The 27,612-nt window shown below is 37.5% G+C and overlaps 1 protein-coding gene across 1 annotated transcript in view; it reads right to left on the bottom strand.

Moving 5' to 3' along the window:
* LOC306869639 (anthrax toxin receptor 2-like) overlaps positions 1 to 27,612 on the bottom strand; it is a 43,404-nt gene that overhangs the window by 8,731 nt on the left and 7,061 nt on the right. Inside the window, exons 8-16 of the mRNA XM_079416477.1 lie at positions 25,682 to 25,742; positions 25,441 to 25,536; positions 24,683 to 24,752; positions 20,813 to 20,891; positions 20,530 to 20,625; positions 17,748 to 17,792; positions 17,092 to 17,187; positions 14,548 to 14,715; positions 14,291 to 14,371 (exon numbers count right to left, since the gene is read on the bottom strand). Of these exons, the coding sequence (XP_079272603.1) occupies positions 14,291 to 14,371; positions 14,548 to 14,715; positions 17,092 to 17,187; positions 17,748 to 17,792; positions 20,530 to 20,625; positions 20,813 to 20,891; positions 24,683 to 24,752; positions 25,441 to 25,536; positions 25,682 to 25,742 (792 nt within the window). The remainder of the gene's footprint in view (positions 1 to 14,290; positions 14,372 to 14,547; positions 14,716 to 17,091; positions 17,188 to 17,747; positions 17,793 to 20,529; positions 20,626 to 20,812; positions 20,892 to 24,682; positions 24,753 to 25,440; positions 25,537 to 25,681; positions 25,743 to 27,612) is intronic.

Below are 27,612 nucleotides of genomic sequence, written 5' to 3'. Positions count from 1 at the left end.
CAAGAGAAAACACACTAACTACAATCTAAAAACTAGGGCTGTCAATATCAGCATGTTAACACTTGCGATTAAATATGCTTAATGTTATTTATTTATTCAATCTGACACAATAATTATTGCATTTTGTTAACCACAAAACCTTTCTTAGAAACAGCCCCTATTTATAAATAAAAAGTATATATATATATATATTTTATTATTTCCAAAATAAAATAATACTTCAAAGTTTACAGCATTTCTAAGATATGCATACAGTACATACATATTTTATATGTAGAGCACCTGTTTGTCTTTATCGTAAAAACTACCAAAACTACTGCTGAATTCGGTCTTTAGAAAGCAGAATCAGACAGTAATATTATCAAATTTGGCAAATACGAATGTAAAAATACTTGTATTATTTCTAAACATATTTCCTTATAAACATATTTAATATCTTTAGTTCACTCAAAAACAAAAACAAATCAACAGTTTTTGTGAACTTTACTGTTATGTGTTAATGCATTAACTTCAAAAAATATATATACGATTAATTATTGTAATGGACTAACAGTCCTACCAAAAACTCTAAAGAGAAGCTGCTGAGAAGAGGAATGTGCAAAAGGCAGACTCTTCTGTGTCCCCTTTCGCTTCCACCATCGTGGTGGCAGGCGGGGTCACATGCGATCTGGGCCAGAGAGAGATGGGAGGCATGCGACAGGAGTGGCGGTAATTGGAGGGAGCTGTCAGGATGGAGCAGCGTTGCGTCAGTGTGAGATTCCTGCCATTTGGATTCGACCACACACACGTGCCAGGGCGCCTACCATCCCATGGGGTGGCGTGCATTAAAACTAGTGATGAGGCTAATGTGTGTGGAATCGCTTCTGGCACCCAGCCCACAAAGAGGTCAATAGGTAACCTGTTAGAGAAACTGCAATGTAAAGGAAAGTATACAGCTATTTAAAATACTACTCAAGGTGTCATGGATTGTGACAATTGGCTAGCTCATTTTATTTTTTGCATAACTCTTGCAAATGATTAAGAAGACCAAGGAAAAAAAGTATACAAGTGAATTATTAAAACAAGTGTGACAAATTTTATTTATATGATCTTCAGGGAATTTCCGCATCCAGGGTGTTAAGATATGAAATTAAACAAATTATAATAAACTAAAATTTCCATATAAAAAAAATTATATACTAAATCATTTCCTCAAAAAAGTTTCCAAACAGTTGAGTCTGCACATATTCACTTTTATTTTGATTTATGACCTCATGATGCCTTTACGAGCAAGTTCCCCTCATTATTTAATGCAAAAAATTCAACTTTAAATGACAGTAGAGAAAAGGTTTATTTATGTGGTGCTATAAAGCACAGGAGTGTAAATACGCACTGGCTGCACACCCTGCTATATTCAGTAGTAACCCTGGTGATAAACCATCTTGTTATGTCTACTGGGGAAAATATGCTTATCAAGCCGCATGGTAATGTAAGCAGTAAATAACTTGATCATTGCACAGCAACAGTGGAAATCTAACAGCATGAAGCAGCTTCAGGCCACACTACATTACTAAAGAGAACTGTGTGTGTGTGTATGCGTGTGTTTTTTTTTCTTTTCCTAGACCACAACTGTGAGAACTGGGTTAATGTGACCTGAGTTGGTCAGACAACAGACTAGTCAGGAGGAGAACACATACACACATACACACACACACACACACACACACACACACATTAAAGCATACAACTAGTACTTTAATAGAACATCATTCTTCAGATATAAACAACATTTTCAAGATTCCATGGTGCAAGCACTTATTCAAACTGCACACAGGTGTAACAATGCTCCAAGCCAATAATCACTACAAATACCTAGAAATAATCCCACGGAGTCTCTTGATCACCATTGTTCCATACGAGACAACTCGTGACCTTTCCTCTAGCGTCTGCTGCAACCTCCCATGGAGACCAGACACCAGTCGCCATGTCACACCTTACACATCTACTTTTCTGCAGACCTTTTGTTCATCTACTCATCAACTTCCATTAACTCACAGCTGCATTTCTATTGCAAGAAATCTTAATAGATTCTTTAATTTCACTAAAGTTAAACATATCTTTTCAAAATATGTGCCTGGACTAAACTGGCAAGAAAACAACAATTGCAAGATCTCTGATTACACTCACTAACCCAAGAAAAAACAGCCCAAGGAAAGAGAAAATAACTGTAAGTCATCCCCTAATTCTAAAACTCCAGAAGAAAGCTCTGAATTGTTTGATTTTTACATATTTTGTCACATTTGATCATGCCTTCAGCTCATTAAATTGATTAAAAACCGTAAAGACATTTATAATGTTACAAAAGATTTCTGCTTCAAATAAATACTCTCTTGAACTTTCAATTAATCGAAAAAATAAAAAAAATTATCATGTTTCCACAAATGTATTAAGCAGCCGTTCACTAAATCAGCATATTAGGATGATTTCAGAAGGATCATGTGACACTCAAGACTGGAGTAATTGCTTCTGAAAATTCATCTTTGCCATCACAAGAATACACTCTTAAAAATAAAGGTGCTTCAAAAGGTTCTTGAAGCGATGCCACAGAAGAACCATTTTTGGTTCCACAAAGAGCCATTCAGTCAAAGGTTCTTTAAAGAACCATCTCTTGCTTACCTTTTTAGAATCTGAAGAACCTTCTTTCACCACAAAGAACCTTTTATGAAACAGAAAGGTTCTTCAGATGTTAAAGGTTCTCTATGGAACCATTTAGACAAAAAGGTTCTTCTATGGCATCGTGAAGCAACATTATTTTTAAGAGTGTAAATGATATTTTAAAATATATTAAAATAGAAAACAGTTATTTAAAATGGTAACAATTTCACAGTATTTTTGATAAAATAAATGCAGTCTTGGTGAACATAAGAGACTTAATTTAAAACATTTTTTAAAAATCATACCAACCCCATACTTTTGAAAGGTAGTGTATATCCACTTTCGGTAAAGATTGAGATAAAATTTAGACATTATCTGCTTAAACCAATATACAACAGTATATCATTTCATAAACAACTGCAAGATTGTTGTCAATACAGCAAAATGGATCAGGCACCATAACATCTTATCAAATCAAAACAAGTGAAATTCAGGAAAAAAAAGATCCTGTGCACTGAGAGAATGGCTCTGTCCTCACTGTATCAGGAGAAGGAGGGTCCGTATTCAGCTATGCAGATCTCATGATAATGAGCTGCCTGCTCAGGCTGGATGGTATTGTGACTGCATGTCTCTTATCTGTGTATGAGAGCATGTTTTCTCCCACTACAGCCAAACACTGTCTTGGGCAGTGGCGTCGGCCTGTTTCCCAGTCATTCACTTTAAATGAGGTTTGCAAATACTGTTGAATCGGCTAAGAGCAAATGACAAGGGGGTGGGGTGAGCGAGTGCGCTTTTAGCTTTGATGGTCCAACCAATGACAGTATTCAAGGCCATGAATGTGTGTTAGCAGAGCACAGGCCCTGTTGATGAGAGTGGGTATATTTTGAGGGGGGTGGGCCTGGCTATTAAATGGAGGATGACAGGGAGTAATTATTCTAATGCGCTACATTGCAGTGCGGCTGGGTAAAGGTGTCAGCTGCGAGTCATTAGGCCTGACATGCGCTGGATAGCGACGAGACAGCTGTCTCCCTCCCAGGTGGGCTGACCCACACCGCTGCCACCACGCTAACCGGCCACCGTCAGGGTGCCTCTAGAACCAGTTAGCCCAGCCCTGGTAGTAGCTATGTTGTACCCATGTTGTACCCTGTCTAATGAACACAGCCTCGACAAACACACGTTAACTTTCTGTCTCCTCAGAGGAAAAAAATTAAAGAAAAAATTGTATTTTAATTTCCTAGCAGGTAAAAAGACAAATAAATGAATAAAAATACATGTAATTAATTAATTTTTGTTGTTCAGACAAATGGACCTGGAATAAGTCATCCCATATTCCAGAGCACAAGTAGCAGAACAAACTGGCTTGAGTTTTCATTGAAAACCTCCAAAATGTAAGTGAAATAAAACAAAGAAGGGAATTCACTAAGAATGATAATGGCACACGCTGTCTTTGTGGCTGTTTCAGTGAGTTATGCAAATCGGAAAGTGGTGCAAATACACCCAAAAAGCAATTTGCAGAGCGCAATTCCCCAGTTTGTGGACCAGCGCTATAAGGAGCTTGACTTCACCGCATGGAAATAAGTCTGGTTATAATGCTCATTTCTGTCCTTTGATCCTTTGATAAATAACTGAAATCATGATTGCTAAAAATTTTACAAAAGCATCTCGTTTTCTTTTTTACCATCTACTTTCTGCAGTCAATAACAGTGAAATGTTAATTGCCTCAGGCAAATAGAGCTGAGTTTTATAAATAAGGCACACACTATAATAAGCCTAATTGATATAGATTATGGTTATTATGACTTATGGTTATGATAAATAAAATGCAGTGCTATTTCAGTGCATTTAGCACCAGTTACATATAACTTTACAATATAATATAATAATATACTGTGTTGAAAAAACAATTACTACTGTAAATCAGGTCATAAAAGCCGAGTGCATAATAATTTACATTTTTTTAGCAGAATGCTTTTTAGATAAAGCATATCATCTGACTAACACACAGAAAGTCAACATTTCAAAAGTATTTCATGTCAACTACCTACATATCTTACAGTGAGAAAAATATCCATAAATATGATTTATTTGCATATGTGCCGATTCTGGAGAATCAGTGCCCCCGAGCCAAGCCTCACATGACAGAGACAGAATTAGTGCTAATATATGCAACCATTTACAAAGAGCAGAACTTTCCATTTCCTTATGTTACAGTGGATCATATCAACCCATACCCGATGGCCTTGCTTATGAAAAGTCATGAGTCTGTGCATATGTACCTGATAGCAAAGTTCACATAAAAAGACCTATGAAGACACAACAATGAACGAACCAAAATGAGAATGCAACATCCCACAGACAGAGACAAAAAAGGTTCACATAAAAATGTTAATGCTTGGGCTCTTCCCTATTTTCTTTAAATTTGAAGTTATCACTGTAAAGTCAAACATTTTTGAAAGAAGTTCAAAAGTTCAAAAATTATTTAATTTTTGAAAGAATATTTTTGCACGATTTGTAACAGTTTTGACAGGAAAATCTACAATTCTGGACTTCCCATTTGGCTTTCAATTTTTAGAGGTTTCTCAACTGGTGTGTCATGACTCAAAAATAGGTCACATTGTGGATAGCAGGGACAAACAATGCTAAATGCAAATAATGAAATGCATATAATCATAACCATGTCACTGTGCAATGTCAGAACATAAAGGCTTCTCAGGGAGAAGAAAACAGCCTCTATGTTTTGTTGTTGATGTCAAAGCCTGTGTTTCCAATTAAACTCTACAGATCCCAACAAGCACAGATGACATGAAATGCAAATGCTTGATTTTAAGGAAATTTTTGTTTACTTTTGTAAATTAAACAATTTTGGTTCTGTGTTGGGTCACCACTTTATATCCAATGCAAAAAAAAAAAAAAAAAAAAGCAACAACAAAAAAACCCAACAACCTACGATTAAACCTGATACAATAAAAAAGATTTCCTCTATATGAGTCAGGAATGTTACACAATGTATTAATAATCATGGGAAATTCCCTCAGTCCTTAAATACCCCAAGTGTCCTTATTATGTGATGAAGTTATTACACACATGCAGGCTGAGGTGAACACATCCATGATACCAAACAAATTGTGCCCCATGATTCCACTGGGCCCAAAACCAGAAACATACAAGGCCTTCTGCTTCTAATCAAGACAACCAGTGAAGTCAAAGTCAAAGTCAAAGTCAGTAGAAGTCAAACAAACACACACGCACACACACACACACACACACACACACACACACAGTCCCTCCAGAGTCCTTGCCTTTTATTAGATCTTCACATCGTCACGTCATCATTTCTCGCTTCCATCACTATCCTGGTGACCACAGTTTAAATCTTATTAGTGCTACTGTCTCTACAAAAACGTAAATAATAAAAAAGACAGTTGGTGAATTGCTACATTGTTCAGATTCTTTAATATATTTTGAAATGCAATCAGATAAAATGCATGCAAAATGCATGGAAATAAAGTGAGCTCTACTGTTGGACAGATAGACAGAACGGATGGGTAAAACTCGAAACTTCTTGGGGTAGGAAATGTATGCGGCTGCCACTTCGGAAGGGTTTGGGCCATCTGATGGGTTAAAACTATTAAGTCCACAAGAGCAGTTCTGCATCTGTGCACACAAAAATCAGGATTCAGAACTACTTAAATGCATTTGTTTTGAGACCCACAGATACATATCCAGATGATTGTGATCAAAACAAAGGAAAGTAAACAATGCCATTTCCCACAGATCTGATCTCTTTATGTCGAAATCTCTCTGCTGATGACAAACCCAGAGTCCTTTGTTTCTATTTGATTTGATATATGATATGATGTATGGGACAGAGTGACCTATAACTCATTAAGGTTGACATCATCATTAAACTTCCTATGTTAGATTATAAACCGTTATGATGATCGATTATGATGATGAATGTCATATGGATTGTGATTCACATCTCTTTAATTTTTCATAATTTTTCAGCTTGCAGAGCAGAAGTTTTGAAGAGACATTAGGGAACAGAAGCAGGACTTTTTTATTTAGTTTTTGAGGGCACTAGCTTTCCTCCTCTGAGAGAATGTTTGACTGACAGGACGGAACAAATACATAAATGAATAAAGCAATTTTTTCAACAGCTGCACAATAATTGTCACATCTGTGTCCTTTCTTCCAATCAATTATGAACCACAAGTTGTAATTTATTTATGGCCAATTCAGGCTCTAGTGATGAAATGTTAAAGACACTCCAAACACATAGTGATACAGGGATGCCAAACTTGCCATCTTAAAAAATACATCTGCTCAAAATTACATGCTGCATTGCATCAGACCTGTAAGAAAGTGACTTTCTGCCCAAATCATGGGACCGCGAGTCTTATCTATAATATGATGTGATACAAGATCTAGAGGGAGATCCTAGGGTGCATTTTCACAGCGTCTATACAAACACTTTTGCCGTTTCAGAAGTGACAAAAATCAAGTCCTGCTTTTTAACACTGTTAAAGTCATGTATTTTATGAGCACAATTAATTAGTGTCTAATAAAGATTAGAACTGCATTTAATATTGCTTGGGCCATCGGTTAAATATAAAGAGGCCTCCCAAATTTGCATATTAAAACTAATTAGCATAATCAAGCCGCTGAAATCCTGTGTGTGGCATTCAGAAAGCTGAAAAAGAACAGCTACAAACTGAAAAAAGATCCACTGTGTATTACATGATATAGTAGTTTCTCCCTTTCAGATTACTTTTCTAACAGCGCAAAAATCGGAATTACTACTATTGCTATAAATCAAAAGATTTCTTTTTATTTTATTTCTTTAATGAAATGTATTCATTTAATTTAAATTTAATTATTTTACAAGTGTCTCTCTTGAATTTTAATTACTAGATTTATTGAATTATAAAAATGTATTAAATGTAAATTCTCAATTCTTATTTTTTTACTCTATTTTAATATGACCATTGTTGCAAATGCACATATTAAAATATCTTAAAAACAAATCACTAAAACAAATCTACGCAAATTGCCTTTTAAACAGTCGTGCACTGTGTTCATCACTTTAAATATTCAAATTGATCAGACGAGGGAAGGAGTGAATTACAATACATTACCGATTCCCTGCATGATTTCCATAGGTCTGTCACATACAAGGAGAAAAATCAATGCGACAAAGCAACCCAGGGAATGTCTGACACTAACATTAATGTCGCTTAATTAAAGCCAAGATTCCAGCTCTCATTGCAACGCGGCTTTGATTTTAATAGACGATGAAGAAATGGCCCGCACGTTGACGCGAGCACATTTGTAGCCAGTCTGGCCAAGGGAAAGAGAATGCACACACGCACGCACATACACACACAAACGCGGCAGGACATCAACTCGGATTGAATCAGGGGGTTAAGGGGAAATACACAGAAGCTTGCGCCTGTGTTAAACAGTCTGCTAAAGGGGGCAGGTACCAGCCCACCCAGCTAATCAGCAGAATTTGCTCTGATACAGGAGAAAAAGGATTTCTGAGCACATGCCTCTGTCACATTCATCACTAAGATAAAAACCTCTGTAGGCTAAACCACTTGACCTCAATATGGAAGAAAATTACAATGCAAACAAAGAGGAAGAAAAAAATGTGATTGTTAATGGATTGCATTTTGTTATAGTCGGATCAAGGCTTCAATCCAGAAAGAAAGTTTTAAGTCAAATAAAGCCATGCTGAAAGTTTATAAAAGGAATTGAAAGCATAGAGGGAAATTGTAAGAATGACATAAAATGATTTAAATGTTTGTTTTAAATTTAAAATTTAAACCATGTTCATCATCACAAAAAAACATCTATATACTGTATGTGTGTGTATATATATATATATATATGTATATGTACCAACCAAGTGCTGGGTAAATATTGGACAGAACACATGCTGGGTTCTTTTCAACCAACAGTTGGGTTAAATGTTTAACCCAACCTTCTGGGCAGTAACCCAACCACTAGATCTAAACAACCCAATCGCTGGGTTCGTCCATATTCTGCCCAGTGATGGGTTGTATTTAACACAGCATTTTTAAGAGTGTAAATAAAATAAACCAAAAAATTGTTTTTTTCCATAAACAAAAACATTGTTTTGTAAAGTAAATTGAAATTTATTTCCACTGCTGAGGATTATATGACAACACTAATAGTAATTTAATAGTGCTTAATGTACTGGAGACAATGGCTAAAGCCCCATCAAATAAGAAAAACGCTATCTATCTACATTTGTGGACAGGTTAGTTCCTCTCCAAACCCATCTAATGTGTACACTACTCTAACCCAAGAGCTTTGTCATCCGTTTGTCACCCCCCCCCCCCCCCCCCCCCCCATTTCTAGTTCCCAGTGCCACCCTCCAAACCAGCTCACTGGGGTCCCCAACCTAATCCTGTTACCAGGAGGTCTGGCTGTTTGAGGAGGCTCGTAGATTAACACGGCAGACATTGTTGAATTTACAACCAGCCACATGGACATCTGCCCTACTTTCTGAATTTCACATATCCCCCCCAAAAAAGACGGAGAGAGACCTGGTTCAAAGAGCAAGGGGCCATTTCATGAAATCGGCAAGCCAGTCATTGTTAAAGCTGTCAGTTCTCCTCTGGGGCCGGTGCGCTTTAACTGAACTGTCAGCTTTCTACTTAATGCTTGTTAAGGGTAACAGGCCAGTCTGCTGATAGCACTAATGAGGACCAGAAAAAAGACACAAGCATGTTTAAAGGATGCACACCAATTGTCATAACAAACACAATGGTACCAAAATGGCTACAAAACTCAGCTGCTCAAAGAAAATTATGAAGATGTGAAGATTTACAGCAGAAGGTGAAAGACTCATACTTCTATAAATATGTTAATGTTTCGTTACGCGGTCAGCTCTCTGCTTCCATAAACAAGTGCTTTCCTCTGCTTTATTATTTGTGACACTTTGATTTAATTCCAATTACCCCATTAATTAGAAATCTTGTGCCCTCTGATCTAGAGTATGTTTCAACTTAATAACATTTGCCAGGTTTTATTTGTACACGGAGACCAACGTTTGCTTGTATTTGTTCACAGAACAGAAAGTGTTTTTTTTTCCTAGAGGCAACAAAATCTGTATTTGTGCTGTATTTGTCACATAACATCCTGTGATTACACAATCAGAGAGAGATTAAATCATTAAATCTATTGAGCATTCTTATCTCCTGTCATTCTTCTTGAGATGCGAGTCCACAATTTGTGCTCTTGTTTAATCAGCATATTGATTGTACAAAATCTGCATATCAATGGAATACATCACAAAATAATTTTGGGGTGAAAAATTGAGCCATTTAAATGTTACCAAAAAAACTATTTTGCCTTAAAACTGAAGTGTTTAATTTCTGCACACAGCATCACTAAATGGAACTACAGAAGTAATAACTGTTAAATTAGATTAAACAGATTGTCTTGCCCCAAACTCGCATAACTGCAATCACTGCAAAATAAACTAATTAAAATAAAAATCACCTCAATTGCTGAAAATAAATAAATAAAAATCAGTCCACATTTTCAGTATTTTAATCTTGTTTTCCAATAAAAATAGATAAACATCCCTTATTATATGTTCATTTTTATTTTATTTTTTCGCGTTCTTGTCTTTGTTTTAAGCATAAACTTCACTAAATATAGGTAGGTTTATACTTAAAACAAGAAAACTACAATTTGAAATTTAGGCAATAAAAATACATTTAATTTGAGATATTCTGTCTGAAAACAAGTCTAAATATTAGAAATTTTTATCAGAGTTTTATTCAATTGTATTTGATTTACTTAATATTTTTTTCTTATTTGAAGAATATTTAGATATTTCACATCAAAAAATACAAAAAAAGGTCTATTAACAAAATGATTTTTTGCAGTGATGTTACAGTATTTACACATTTTAGGAAAATCAGTCATGTCCCTGGAATAAGAAAAAGTATTTTAACATTGCACAAAAAAATAAAAGATAAATAATAATAAAAAAAAAAAAAAAAAAATCACACACAGGAGCTTGAAATGTAACGCAGATAGTGCATATCTAAATGATGCTGCTTCTACCTAGTGCCAAGCCAACCACATTTCTGATGGTTGTTGTATTGCTGATCTGTTCAGTGCAGCTCAGTTCTGCTCATTAGGCAGTTGTCCCTCACTACAGCAGCCAGACCCACTTCATACTGGCCTTGCTAGTTCATTAGGACACCGTTCGCTCTCTTGGCTCCCGGGGTAAAACACAAACAGTCTGCCGCTCCACGCCCTAATCCAGTCATGAGACTGGGCTCTTAAACACTATTGCGGCTAAGCCTGGCCATGTGTGCCTCCAACCTGAGGGACCCGGCCTGCCAGCCTAGAGCCTTAATCTTTCCCTCGCTCTCTCCCTCGTTCTCACTCTCTCCTTCGTCCTCTACCCCGTTGCTATTTCTCCATGCCAGCGTTGCCTCCCTCTCTTCCTCTCTCCTACCTCCTCTAATGGCATTCTTCAAGAGCTGGCCCCGCCGTGCCGCCCGCTCACAGTCTCTTAATTAAAATGCTCCCACCGCTCTGTTTATGTGACCGATGACTGTTAAATTAAGATGCTGTCACACTGGGCCGCAACAGTATATTTATATTCATTTATTTATTTACTTTTGCCGGGGTGAGTTCCGCCACGAGCGCTAGGCCTCGAGACTGCGAACTGACATGTTTTCTTTGTCTGAGGTCGGAATTTGCACCATTTAAAAATACACTCCACCTCATTACAGCACTGCCCTAAGGAGGAAAGCAGTCAGCATGGGCTAATAAGGTATGTGTTATACAGAGAGAGATTTTAATAGGGTTTAATGTATGCAGCGGCTATGCTAAACTGACATTATACGTCTTGAACAATACTTTCTGGGGGTGTGGGGGGCCATTGGTGCTAAATCTGCAAATATTGCATTTGCACCAAGCTTGTATTACACATTGAGCCTTCCTTAGCTTCAAAACCTCTGACAGTACCGACTCAACCCGAGTAAGTGAGTGTAGGAGTTAAAAACTTTTTTGCTCCAAAAAAAAAAGAAAAGAAATAAGAAATATCCTGCTGAACGACATCTTGAAAATGAATATTGTAAAACCACACTATCTATAATCAGTTAACATCATTACTCCCATACCACCCCCAGAAGTCTCCAATGAGGAAACAGACTCTGTCATCATTTACTTATCCTCATGCCATTCCAAACCTGTATGACGTTCTTTCATTTGTGAAACAGGTGATATTTTAACTGTTTTTGTCCATATAATGAAAGTTAATGAGGTCCAAAACAATAGTGGACCCCACTGTCTTTCACTGTATGTATATTTTTTTTTAAATATCATTTTGTGTTCCAGTCGTACAGGTTTGGAACGACATGAGAAAATGATTTTTGAATACAAAGAAATGCAGCCTTAAGACTACGCAGACCATAAGAGATTGCTTTAAAAAACTTTGCAAAAATGTTACCAACCCCAAATGTTTGAATGATAGAATAAAAGATGACAGAATTGTCATTTTTGGGTGAACTATCACTTTAAGACCCACAGCAGCAGGAGAAACAAAAGCCTGTTCTGCGGGTCCCGTCTCGAGTTTGCCTTTGTGTGGCGTCTCTCTGGGGTTAATGTATGTTAATGTATCATTTATAAAGGTGCTTATTAGTGTGTTTTGCAGACTGCTGCTTTGTAAAACAATACCGAGCCCTGCCGAGATGGTTAGTTAGAGGCGGGAGCGAGAGAGAGAGCGAGAAACACAGAGGCGGGCGTGCGTTCAAAAGAGCCCCCGCCAGTAATAGGCCAGCCCTTGATGCACTGCCACCTTCTCTACCTGCTGTCCCCCGCCGCTCTTTCCGGAAACTTGACGGCAGATGTTGCAGCGCTAAGCTGGCTCTGAAGTGCCTCTCTGGCTCCCCGGTCTCCCTAACAACACAGTCAAACCACATTAGATCTCTTTATTTGTGCCCCAGGCAAGTTCGGCAGTGCAGCTGTGTCCACCCTCCGCTCTACCTTTGGTGTTGGAGCCCCTCAGGCAGTAAATGGGAGAGCAGAAAGTGTTCAGGCTGTCTTGAAAAAACTACATCTGCTGACAATCCAGCAGTCTGTCTGTGGGCGGAGTGGGGGGAGGGACCAGGAGGGGTCTCCGAGCTGAACAGATGTCTGCGACAACCTGCTTCCTTACACCTGTACGAGTCCTCGTAACCCCACGGATCCGGCGCTGAAAAATTCATGACCCCGGAGGGTTCCTGTCGGGCATCAAAGCCCCCCTCTCTCTAGCCGAGCGTAAGCGGCCCACCTTGGCTCTGGCGAGGGACTCCTCAGGCTTTGATAGCTCATGCTTGCACCCAGTGCACTTGATCAAGGGCTTGAAAGTCTGCACGATCGAGCTGTGGTCTGACTGAAGTGTGCCAGGGTCCCGCTTGGAGGCTCCAGACCCTCCTCTCACATGTATTGAGAGTTACAACGGTTTTAACAGTTCGTTTGAAGAAAGTAAAACAGAACAAGTGGCTCAAGCGTGACAGGGATATTTTAGCTAATGGGAGCACTAGCGCCGCACATGCGGTGAGGGCTTCTTCAAGATGAAACAAACCCAAACAAATCCTTCAAACTGTGCCCTACTTCAAGAAAAAAGTAAATTGCAGTGTGCACGTCGTCAGCATGACTTGTTTTCTTCAAACTTGTTTACTTTTGTCTCATAAGAAGATGTCATGATCCATTTGAGTTCACTTCATATTTAATATACACTACCGGTAAAGATTTTAGGGTTATTTAATGTTTTTATTCAGCAAAGACACATTCAATTTATCAAAAGTGACAGTAAAAACATTTATAATGCTGCATAAGATTTCTATATCAAATTAATGCTGTTCTTTTGAACTGTATATTCATCTAATAATCCTGGGAAAAAAACTACAAAAATATTAAGCAGCACAACCCTTTTTAATATTGGTAATATTAACAAATGTTTTAGAATATATTAAAACAAAAAAAGCTGTTTTATTGTAAGAATATTTTACAATATTTTACTGTTTGCTTGATGAAATAAATGTAGTTTTGATGAGCGTTAGAAAGATAAAAATAAAAAAACTTTTCAATGGTAGTGTAATCTGTACAACGATACAAATCAAGCGGCACATTCTGTTGCTAAATGTAAGGCCCTTAAATATTGTTTTTGCACATTCATAGGACTTGTACACACATATTAGTGCGTTACAAAAGTTACAAAAGAGGAAGTGTCTGCAAAACTCTTGACAGTCACATCCTGTTGCGAGTCTTTGCAGCTAAGGTTTGTGAATCTTGCACACATATTCACTGCAACACACACACACACACATGCCCCTGAACTGTTAAAACACATACTGATACCCCGTTATGCTTATTTTGCAGCAACAGAAATATTTTCTTTTTCTTAATATTTATGTACATTCTGTGTTTTTTGTATTCTTTATAATTGCACTGTCCTTGGAGTGGACCCGACTTACATTTCACTGCTGGTTATACTCTGTATAATTGTGTATGTGACAAATAAAAATCTTGAATCTTGGAATGCTCTAGTTTGGTATAGTATGTAAGGGTGTTGAATCATATTTGCAATCTGCATTGGGGTAAACCGTCTGCGGCTTACCTTATCTGCGGTAGTTGGGCGCATGAGTGAAACTCGGTCATATTGCCGCCTCAGAAGAGCCCACAGTGCCTCAAGTCGACCCTATGATGAAACAAAAATATCAATATGTGGCCTCAGCTTGACTTCCTTTCCACTAATCTCAAGCAAAGGCATCAAACATAATAAAGTACCATTTTCTGGTGGACTACAACTCAAATGAGGAATGGGAAGCAAAGGAGAGATGGTGATGGCCTCAACAGCTACAGGAAGTGACTCACCCTGATTGGAGTATACCACTTGGATTCAGATCGATGGTATGTGGGTGGAGGTGCGGGTGGCTTTTTGATCATGGGTTCCTCTGTCTCCTCTTGTATTGACACCACTGCATTCTTGGCCTTCTCGAGCCGTGCACCCTCCTCTGTGGACCCTTTCTCTCCCCAACGGACCTACAAAAAAAATTATATTATTTTATATAATTATATTATTATATTATATAAAAATAAATTCAAACTATATATAAAGACATAAAATAATATATAAATTCATGCCTGTCCCTCATTGAAAAGCCTTAATTAAAACTGCACTTCTCAAGATGTAGGTTAAAAATCACATCAATAGAATAGCTTTTGTACAGCATCCCAGGACGTCCCAATCTGCAACAACTCTCAATTAATAAAACATTCTTTGAATCCCATGTTGTTTCCCTCTTTACATATCAGGATGTGTTTTAAGTAAAGAGGAAGTAGGCAGGTTGATCTTAGGTAAACCTCCTCCCCAGGTCCTGAGACAGCTTTAGAAATGGAGACAAGTTGTCTGGATGAATGAAAGCTCTCGAAACATTAAAGAAAGTTGTGCTCCGGTAAGCCCTGAGCTTTACACACTCATGGGAAATGTTAGTCGAATTGTTTTCCCAAGATTTAAGAAGGAACCATGTCTCCATTACTTGGGAGCTTGAAGGCAGGATGGTTGAGTGTGTAACAAATATCCCTTTTAAAACAAGCTTTGAGATGGCTACAGTGCTAAGTAGCACATTTCAGCTGAACAAAATCGAATGACAGAATGGAAGTCAGCAAGATGAATTCATCTCGTCACAGCAGTTCTCAATCCTTCAGCGTCAACATGACTTAAGACAGCGGGACATCCTGGAAGCTGAACTGGCAGGGCCCTGTCACGTCAAAGCCATCAGTCAGGGGCTGTGCTACATTTAAGGGGATTTCTATCAGAAACTTTGAGTTGTGTTGAGCTTGACATCACAGACACAAAGGCTTTTAGACGGGCAAGAAGAGCAAGCGTTCTTGTGTGGATCAAAAGAGAACAATATGTTTTCTTTTCCAAGCTCACTTCATTAATTCTCCACCTGATTATTTAGGTCTGGACCAAAATGATCATGAAATATCTGACCAGTTAAGTATAGCAGTTAAGTATACTAAGATTTGCATGTCATCTAAAGCAACACAAGTAGAACTACCATAACAAATGATTCCAATGACTTTATCAAATGAACAATATAACCTAGAATGATGTTAATAAAGCAATATCACATGAGCTGGGGTGCTGTTGTATTGAATAAGAGTAAGTTATTTTGGAGTTCTTTAAACATTTTAACAAGTTAATATCAAGTAACTTACATTTCAGATCAAATTTTACCTGTTATTTTTATTTTTTTGGTCTCACACCAATGAAAATATTTCCAAATGAAGTCAAAGTTTTGCATGTCACCAAGTAATACACAGTTTAAATGCTACAAGTCAATTTAGGTAATTATAATGCCAATGTAACATTATGAACCTCTCGCCATAAGAACAGTTTTTTCCCCTCTGCCGTTGGTCATGAACACTTTATAACAATTGTTGAGCTGGACACTACATAACATCTGTACTGAGCTGGACATTTTATAACATTTGCATCAGTTGGTCACTTTTATAACATTAGTCACTTTAAATAAGTCATTTTTTACATTTTTTATATGCTTTTTAAAATAGGAAAATTTTTACTTCGTAAATTATTATTATTATTATTATTATTATTCAGTGTTTTTATGTTGCACTCTGTCACCGAAGCAAGTTCCTAGTTTGTGAATTGTGTTTGCAGACAATGGCAATAAAGTTTCTGATTCTGATTCTGATAATGTACAGTATGAAAACAAATATTTTTTAAATATTCCTGTTTATCTTTGAGATTGGTTTAAAACGACATTTAACTGTGTTATACAATTATTCTGTAGTGTAACTGTGTTATACTATTATTAAAGAATAACTTAAGGTAAGGTTAGATAAAAGCAAAAAGAAAAAAAGTCCAATTAAATTTCAAATATCAAAAAAAAAAAATTCTAATGTCAATATGGTATCAATATATTGTGTATCTCTACGTATGATCCCAATCAAAGCACCCCACTCCATGTCCACTCCAGATTTTCCATTTTCTGCTAAACTCTCACTCCACTGTCACTGGTGAGAGGATTGTCCAACTTTCCAAAAACATACTTGCTCCAGCCTCCATGCAAAATTACACACCCCCACTTGAACTCTGCACAGCTCATTATCCGTTCAAAACTGTTGTATAAAATACAATTTTATGTTAGTCCGAGAATTATGAAAACTGTCAGAAAAAGAAACGTGTTGATGTAGCAAAACGTGACTCAATAAACATACAAAGCATTAATAATTTCAGGCAGGTCATCAACACTCCTGAGAGAGAGAGTGGAGGTGGTGGACAACTGCTAAATGCTCAAAGACAGCTGTGATGACATCAAAACCTTTCCTGTCATCAGGGGGCTGCAAATCATTATAAGCATCATTAAAGCGTAATGTCTCGATGTTCACCTCCATGCGTTTGATTCCACCAGCTCCTCTTCCTCCATAATAAGATGCATCCACGGTTGGCCACTTTTTCTTGGGTTCTGGTTCTGGCTCTGGCTTCTGAAAAAAATAAATATGGACAGAAATTGTATCAAACTGATACTTCCAGCCTCAAAGAAAGCATTGCAATTACAGCAGATGCGTGACTTTTATATTTATGCACACTACCATTTAATTAGAGTCGCATGATCCTTCAGAAATCATGCCAATATGCTGATTTGGTGCTCAAGAGGCATATATTATTATTATTATAATTAATGCTTAAATCAGTTGTGCTGCTAATTAGTTTTTGCAAAAAACTACTTTTTTTTCTCAAAACTCTTTTTATGAATAGCATTTATTTGAAACATTTATAGTAACATTAATTTCTTTACTGTCACTTTTGATCTATTTAATGCATCCTTGCTGAATAAAATTAGAATTAAAAAATAAATAAATCTTACCCCAAACTTTTGAAATTTTGACTGTATTTTAGCATTTTAAAAATAATACATCCGAAGGAACAGCAAATAAACCTTTTTGTATGTTATACAAAAATTACGTTTTTTTATATTTATTGAAAACATTTATTAAAAATATATTTATATTTTATACAAAAAGCAGAAACAAAAAAAACTTACAGGTGGAGGTGGAGGAGGTCTTCGAGGGGTTGGGTCTTTAATAACCTGAGAAAAGAAAGAGAATAATTCTAAATTATATTAAGCATAATTAGTTATTGCTGTCTAAGGACTTAATTCGCAGTTGAACAACTGGAGCCTGGCACCACCACAATTGATTACAGGGATCTGCTTGTAAACTAACCCTGTAGGCCCCTGGTGCAAAATAAAGAAAGCCCAAAAATCAACTTGTTGACAGGGGAGTCTTTGGGGTGAGCACAGTGGTCCGTTTACCTCTTAATTAATTGGACGTGGTTCAACGCTCCCCTGCAATCCCCCAATCATAAAGTCCTGAGGAATTAATTAGCTGCAATGAAATGCAGAAGGGAAACTTGGGCTTCACTCCAGGCCGATCCCCAGTGCAAAGGAGAGGAGAGTTAACAGGATGAGATGTCTTCCAGCAGCACTTTCTGTGACTGCTTATCTTTCACAAGAAACACTACGCTGGATTCAGCAGGTGACTTCACTCACAGTCAAGACGTCTTCCTCACTGGAAATGTCGTCATATTAGTGATCGCTCAGCAAACTGCTTATCAAATGACCTGACACATCCACTCTTCAACATGATGGATAAATGTGTTACTAGACAAAAGTTTATGTTTGAATCCAATGTCATTTACCAGTCCCAGTCACTGAGGTTAAAAGCATAAACTACTGCAATACAATGGCTACATATGTCATTTAAAAAGCTCAGCATACTTGAGCCTTTGTAAGACTCCAACAATCTAGATAAAATGCCTTGGATGTGACCCTGTTTCACATGTCAACCATGTAACCCCTTCCATTGCAGATGCTTTCCAAAATGGAAGCAAGCCTTGTCTCATTAAACATGAAAGATGGATACACTGCCATTGCAGGTTAAGCATTTACTAAATTAGTTTTCAGGGAAAAAAAAGCCTTTTAATCATCACATATCATGGGTAGAACAGCTGTTTCATTCACATTAAAGCACACTGATACCATTTCGCCATTGTTACCATTATAATGATGGAAAATGATCAATTAAAGTTAATTAATTGCTCTTTGACTCACAACTGACTGCTGGAAAATCCAGTCCCATTCGTCCATGGGGCCCCAGCGTGTGATGATTAACATAACTTTGGACAGAACCTTGTGCTAAAGGATTAGCTTTTTTATTGAGTAATTGAAAAGCAGATTTATATTTGCCAGACATATTGTGGGATAAATAAAGGCATTACACAAATGACACGCTGGGCTGTTAGGTTCTCAAACTACCTGACGGACAGATGTGGAGCCGGGACAACTCTTTAAATGTGGTTCGGACGATAAAGAGCTGACAATTACATCCTAAAATGTCAGTGTACTTAGCCATCTGACACTCGCGCGAGGGGCTAAAAACTATTGGCACAGCTGTGGAATCGACCAATCACAGTCCAGCAGTGCAACATCCCCATATGGCTTTCGGGATAATTGTCCAATTGGAGTTTATAATCTGTCCATTTCACCCCTCTGAACACACTGTTGTGTCAAGCTGTTTCCCAGGCTTAACATGATCAAGGACAAGTAGCAGGTAGCATATTTGCAAATTAAAATGGTGCATTTCCATTAACATAAAATTAACCTGTTTGCAGTAAAACAACAAATTAATGACCTATGAGTGTGTTCTCAGAACATAAATAAACAGATGCTTTTATCTAAATAAAATTACGTTTGAAATTTAATTTAAAAAATCATTTATAAATAAAATGTTTTTATTTATTTACATATAAGGCACTTAATGTTTAGATAGACAACTGTAGTCAATTTAGTTTTTGAACTGACCCATTTCATGGCGCAAAAACACATACTTTCATGCTCGACCCTCTACTTTCTTATGACCTTTCTAATTAGTATTTGGTAAAATTTTGGCATTTCTTCAAAAAACGTGTTGCCGTGGCTGTGGATACTAATTTGTGTGTTTCGGGGGGATGGAGTGCTTCTGTATTTCTCTGATTGCTGAAAACTGGCAAGGCTGAGTTTAAATATTAACAAAGCACACATGGCCCTTCTCTTGTGCCGGGGTCCCTGATGGAGAGGAACAGCAGCTCCTCCACCAAGACAAACAGGGCCCAGTCCAGACATGCTGCGGGGGGTTTACATTTTAATGCCTTTGTTGGTTTTCCAAAATATGCTTCCATCTCATCCTGGAAAGGCTCCCGCCAGGTTCTCAAAGAGAGGTGGTGCATATCATTTTGTGGTGCAGTGACGCTGATTGCCATAGCAATACTCGCCAGCTCCACGAATTCTAGATGTTTTGTAAGTGCACCATCTGTATATACAAGCACATCAGAGCCCGAGAAGCGTAGCTGCTTTTTTATTTAAATTATTATTATTATTATTATTATTATATTATAATAGGAGAGTGTACTTTGTTTGGTTAAAAACACATGCACTAACAGGAAAAGAGCTTCTTTTTTTTTTTCTTTTTTTTCCGCACATATGAAATACTGTAACGTATCAGATGAATAGTCAGGATGTGGTCAGGTCTGTGTATTCCCTTGAAAAGTAAACCAGAGCAGTATATTACAGCAATAGAGCTCCTACTACTGATTTCTTATCTTATATTGTAAACGGGTGATGTAAACTTCAAGAGAATTTACAGTTAAAATACCATATAGGCAAATATAAATAATGAGAAATAAACATGTTAATGTTAATCTCAATACCAGTTCAATCTCAATATAGATTCTGTAGGTGAAAAGGGACAAAATTAACACTGGGATGCTGGAAGACATGTGACACTTACGATAGTGCAGCAGAGAGGCCAGAACCACCACATCAGAGCCAAAGCCAACAGGAGAAAGAGCACCAAGAACACAATGCCCACCCCTGTGCCGTCCGACTAATGAGAGAAGGAACATTTACAGTTAGCTTAAAAACAGGATAACAACAAAATGTTATGAAAACAGAAAAAAACAAAAGGAAATACTGCATGTAATATAAAACCAGTTTTAAAAGTTCTAAATTCTGTAATAAGTATATAAGCTGAAGAGACATTTTCGGAAATTCTGATCTCATGTTTGACTTACACATGTGGAGGCAGTGATGATGAAAGCACTGGAGATATATGATGTGCCACTGTTCAAACTGATCAGAACCTCCATTTGTCTATAGGAAGAGAACATATAATTGGACATTTGAATGTTTTTTTTTTATGTAATGGTAATTACACACTGCTTTGAATAAAGTTTGAAAATAAGTAATGAAATATAGTTATTCTTCAAGCACAGCTGTATAGTCTACTTTACTTGCAGAGATTTTTCTGTAATATGTTTCTGTAATATGACAACAGTTACAGTAAAAATGAAGAAGCAACTATAGGGAACGTGATCAATTTGGGAATTATTTAGAATGTGATGTAATGTCTGATAAAATAAGTGTGCATAATAGGGACTGCTTTACAGATTGAATGGAAGAAAAAGGGAATTATTTTAAACTCATGTCGAAAGTAAACCAAAATAGGCAAAAAAAGAGAAATAAAATTAAATATGAATTCAAAATTAAAACTAATAAACTAAAACTACAAATACATTAAAAAAATTCTAAACTAGTGATGCTTACTGGTGTCATGAAGATTTTTCGAAGTTTAATTCCTACAGAATTTGAGTTCAAATTCTCTCTTATTTACTAAGGAGGGAGTTGAAGGTGGCACGCAATTAAGGCACTAATGATGAACGGCATTGTAATTTCCATATGTCTATTATGCAGGAGACAATTACCATGGGGCTAATGAGAATCCTCAAGCAGGAAATCGACTGACTGAACGCCTGATATCCTTCCCAAAATGGGAGAATATGTAAAAAAGACAGACCACTGTCTGCAGAGCCAATGACGATGCAATAGACATTGCAGAATAAGAGTTATCTACAGCGAACAACAAGGATTTGACTAATTTTTGGGTCTTGCTCAAAGCATTACCAATGAGAACAGCAAGGTTACTTCACAAACAACAACCAAAAAACTAACTTTACCCATAACAGCCTAACCCACACTTTAGAATCTGTCACAGTACTGCACTGTAATGTAGTGTTTTGGTCTCTTGAGGGTTTTTACATGATATTAGCTTGAATTGTCATAGCCTTTTGAAAATCTAGTCCTGAGGCTGCAGGAAGCTTGTAAAGGGTTTTTTGCATGTTAACTAGGTCCGTGTGCTGAATGGATGAGAGGAGAGGCTAATTCAGCTGACATACTCAATACATGCAAATGGGAGGCAGGTTGTTAATCAAGCTGGATATATGTATGTTTGGTGAAGAGAGGAGAACCGATTCACTAAAAGATTTTATTTCCTTGCACTTGACTTGACGCTCTAAAATTCCTCAAATCACCTTTGTTCAGTCTTTCTTGGACACAAATATTTATGTGATGCTCCGTGAGAACTGATTACATTCAATCAGTATTCTTGGACACACTTCAATTGGCAACACACACCACTATCAATGAAGGCTGATTTATTTATCTTCAGAGGTACTCTGGAACCACAATACACGCCAGAATGTCTTATATCAAAAGAGGAAACTCTGTGGTAAACTCTAAAAGGCATTCCCAAAAGGTTCCGAATTACATTTATATTGAAATCAGGTGAATCCCATGCTAAACAAAGTTGCCTCATCTAATGGTTTTCTTTTGTCTAGAAATGCAGAGTAGAAGAAAATGTGACAGAGGTTCAGCAGAATGATTCAAGCACATGGACACAAAAGTGCTCTTGCAGTCACAGAAGACCCCTCATGGCACCACAGGAGAGCGTGAGTTTGATTTCCTGTCACAAAGCACATGGTGACAGAAACTGAAAGTGACGTAGCTGAATGGGATGACACGGGTGTCACTAAGGGCATTATTGCATTATTGAAGGCCTAACATGCATCAGGCCTCACAGACTGCAACACAATGGCAAACAGGCCTGACTGAAGTTTAAGCAAAGTTAAATCTGTTTCACTGCCAAGTAATGACATCACATTGTTTGAAATGAAATGCTGCTATTATTTTTTCATTTTATGTTTGAATTGTTTTTGTGCCAGGATAAAACTGCTTACAACAAATACATTATACTTGATATCACTTACATTAATACAAATATATATATATATATATATATATATATATATATATATATATATATATATATATATATATATATTGCAACCTTAAATAATTTCAATGTGCTAAGCTACTTCTTGTTATTAGCATGTAGCATACACTATACTTCATAATTTTGTCTTTTATTCAGCAAAAATGGATTAAATTAATCAAAAGTATCAGTAAAGCCATTTATAAAGTTACAAACGATTTCTATTTCAAATAAATGCCGTTCTTTTGAACTTTCCATTCATTGAAGAATCATGAAAAAAGTATCTGTTTCCACAACAATATTGATACTTAACAATAAGAAATGTGTCTTGAGAATCAAATCAGCACATTGGAATAATTTCTAAAGGATCATGTGACACTAAAGACTGGAGTAATGACTCCTAAAAATTCAGATTAAAATACATGAAATAGAAAACACTTATTTTAAATTGTAATAATATTTAACAATTTTTCTGTATGTTTGATCAAATTAACAGCCTCAGTGAGCAGAGGCTTCTTTCAAAAACATTTATAAAATCTTACCAAACCCAACAGTTTGAACAGTAGTATAACTACACTTTTCCACAAGAATACACTGACTATAGTGTATTCAAGATCAAATTATGACTAACTTCCTGTAACATCAAACTTTCATTCAAAAATAAATCAACCATTCCGCACGTCATTGCCTTTCATTTTAGAAAGAGTGGCCATCATTTTATCATCTAGCAGAGTGAGAGGAGGAGCTCTGGTGGAGGCAGCGCTGCCATGTTATCTGGGCGCATCTCCCACCCCCTGTGCAGATGGAACTAAAATGGCGGCCTGACAGATCAGATTGATTATTGATGAGGCACGTTCCACCACTTGCGCTGCAGGCAGGTGTCAGGTCTGTCCCTTAGTTATTTTTCTCACTCCGTTGTTGTTGTGAAAACGCAGGTGAGGACATACTGCTGCCAGACAAAAGTTCCTCACCCCCTCCAGCCAAAGACTCAAAGGGACGGGGCCGGCCAGCGCTAATGGGCAGGCTGACAGATGCCCTAGATCCTGGTCTGACGAACCAACAGCTGTCGTTGCAGATGAGACCCTGATTTCTGGCGCTACGTCACTGAACCACAAAGACCCTTTAAATCCCAAAAATACACTATTTGATGGTCCATTCAGTAGGGATTGTTCAGGGCAACTCATATACAGTATGTTTGCATATATGATATAAATTAAATGAACTACTTGTTTTCTAAGTGGCATATCCTAGATATGCTTCTGATCAAAAACAGGCAGTTTTCTGAATGCAAACTGGACAGATGGGTAGAAACGGACAGTGAGTGGTAGGAAAAAGACAGAGAGAGAAATTTCTAGCACTCAACAATGTTGCAGGTGTTATGTGGTAGCCTTTTGTCAGTATGCGGTGAATTATTTAAATGGGAGCGTGGAAAAGGGAATCAGTGCATCTGTCGCACATCCTTTTAAAGCCCTCCACCAGATGTGTTTACTAGCCGTTCATAGCAGCAAACTACTTAATGGGTCACAGTTGCCAGCCAAGAGTTAATTAAGCAAGCCTTTTGAATGGCGACCACGTATAGTGGATCAAATGTCCCGGTTAAGTCAGAAAATAATTTCTCCCAAGCTGCTCACAGCTAATCCCAGATCTAAACAGGGTGCTGCGTCTCTCGGATATTTCAATAACTTAATGCTGTAACATGACATTTGAGGCCGGTGTATCACACAATATTTTAATGGGTCACAATTGCGCAGCCAGGATACACAAGATATGTCTGCTTTCTGTACATATGGAGATCTGAGTGACACTTGCTGCTTTATGAAACATGAATACTCACTGTCCCACTGAATACAGCACTGGAGTAGGACACAGAACATAGTTATCCTTCACCTTGCTTGGCTTCACCTCTGCAAAATGAACAGAAAGTTGATTGTGTTATGATCTGCTGCCAAACTAGCTGGAGAACAAACTCCCCCCAAGATGAATACCGCCAGGCCATTTGTTATGATGTAGAGGCTCACTAGAACTGCTGACGTGTGAACGGGAAGAGTGCCATTTTTTTCATCTCACTTGAAAATGATTTCTTTGTCGCACCACTGCTGAAGGCACCCAGAATTCAACGTGTATGTATTTCCTGTCTGGTTACCAAAGCAGCGAGCAAACATGTGGATACCATATGTGGATCTGTCATCTAATGATACTGCACTCATAAAGCAAACACCATTCAGTCTGTTAGTGACAGAACTAGAGAGCTGACTGCAGTGGCTATATAGCGTGTGGCTACTTATGTAAAACTATACATGTATGATTTTAATACACAGTTAAATAAATAGTTCACACAATTAAATATCGTACCGAACCTATTTGACTATTTATTCTGTGAAACCCAAATGAAGATGCATTGAAAAATATCCACACAATGACAGTGTCCATTCAATTAAAGTCAAGTGTAGTTTAGGATCCCCTTGGCTTGTCATTCCTGTCTGACACAACTGACTTTCAGACACAAAACCTCTTTTAAATCACTTGGTTTTGTCAATGAAGTATCATATCAAGCAAGGAAGAGATCAGTATATGCAGTATAACCATACTTACTGGAAGTAACTCCATCCACTACAAAACTGCAGAGCACTCCTTCTGTTTGCCTCCCCAGTGTGAACCCGTTCCCTCTCAAAACAATGTCAAAGGTCTCTGAGGTACGTAAAACAGATGAGGACGTAATGAGAAGCACTCCTGGGCATTCACCCAAATCAACGACCACATTCACGCACACGCACACACACAAAAACGCAATTCCATCCACCCTGACAGCTGTAAAAGCCCTTGAAATGCTTACCGTTCACGCAGACGCTGGACGGCTCCACTGTTAGAATCTCCGTGCATGATCGCTTGAGGATCTGTAGAATGAAAAAAAAATGTATTCAAATCAGCACTTGCCACTGCTGAATCACTGGATCAGCTACCACAGTGTCCGGGTCTTTAGCATTCATGCTGGGGATGTTTGCTATGCCAAATCAAGCTCAATGAGATGAGCATCACATACAGTGCAGTGTGGGATAGACCCGTGTCAGCCGTTATGGGGAAATTATGCAGTGCCATTTTCCCTCTTCAGCTCTATTAGAGACCGCAGGCTGACATTATCATATAAACAGGCCTGTGAGAGGCCACCATCGCTTCTCCCATCATCCACATAAATCAACAGAGGACAAACTATGCAAATCTCTGTACACAACGGGCAAAAAGACAACATTAACAGAAAGATATGGTCCTCTGAATCACCTGCAGTGGAGATGAGGCTTCAGACTGAAGTGGAGGACACGTATAAAACAAGCTGATTGAATATGACACCTGATAAACTCTGCTATCATTAAAGGGGAGAAGGAACACTGACTGAACGTCATGGCTGAAAGATACTCAGGATGGCCTTTATGGCTCTTTAATGAGTTATGAGATGGCACAATACAAGGGAGGTTCATCGCAAGACGTTTCAACTTATTCTCTCTGACAGGTATCTATACACACATAGGAATAGACTTGAAGCATTAGAGCAGCCATCTATCTATAATTATTACAAAGATCTTTAGAATACTCGATTCTGATTGGTTAATCATGACATTCTTGCAGTGCAAATCAGCTATATGCAAATATTTAAATGAAGCCACAAAAGATTAAAAAAAAAAAAAAAAAAAAAAAAAACTTTCTCTGCCATCAATCAAAACATTCTTGGAATATTAAATTAGGCCTGGATAAATCTATTCTTTAGGCTTTTGCTTTTTGCTAAATCTCTGTTAAGTCTACTTTAGGCCCGGACTGCAAAACTGCACAGATGATCTCAAATCCTGGAAATCTGAGCAGAGAGCAACATGAGGCCAACTAGCCCAGCATCCAAGATTACTAATCACTGGAGAATGCCTGTGTTTTGCTGGTCCTGAAACTCCATTTGGCCAAACAAGCCTACTCAGTAACAATGATTGGTCTTTTTTTCATATCTCTTTTCTGGACCAAACAATAAATTACAAGGAGGTCCTGTCTTTTGTCTCGCATGACTAAACCTGAAAAATATCCCAGAAATTGATTCCTGTGGTCACAAAACAACACATCCGTGTACAAAAACACTGACATCAGCTGGTGATGGTTTACTGATGGCAGATGATGTTCAGTCTTCAGTTTGTACCATGTTTACAATGTTAAACCGTATAGTTGGTAAATGCCACGCACATAAAGCAGCAAACATACACTGAAAAATACTTGCTGAGGAACATTTCAAAGCATCATGAAGCAAATGGAAAGTATCACAAAAGAATTGTCAACAGACTTGTTGTTTTGCAAAAATACTACAATTTACAACCAAGTGATGCTAGAATTTTCAAATGCTATATTTTATAAAACAGCCTTTTTGGAAACTTTGCTGTAGTTAAATAACAAATCTGGATTGTTTTAGCATCAAGTATCTGTCTGAACCCAGTTTGATAATGGCAGAAATACGTCCATTTTCAAAGATCACAGGAAATATTCCCAAAAAGGGCTGTATACGCTAGTTCAGTTGGGGTGATGTGCTTGGTGTTGTTTCTCTCAACATTCTTTCCTTGAGTAAAGTATTTAACCCCTTTTTGCACCACTCCAGTTGGTTGTTCTTATAAGAAGTCTACTGTAAGTCACTTTGAAGAAATTGTCAATTAAATGATTACTTAATAGTTCAAAGAATGAATCTGTCTTAGTTGACTAGAGCCCTCTATCACACCTTTAGGAATGGGTGCCCCCTGGCAT

The sequence above is a fragment of the Barbus barbus genome (genome assembly GCF_936440315.1).
Source record: "Barbus barbus genome assembly, chromosome: 5".
Classification (NCBI taxonomy): domain Eukaryota; kingdom Metazoa; phylum Chordata; class Actinopteri; order Cypriniformes; family Cyprinidae; genus Barbus; species Barbus barbus.
The sequence above is the reverse complement of the archived record's forward strand: the minus strand, read 5'-3'. Positions and strand labels throughout refer to the sequence as shown.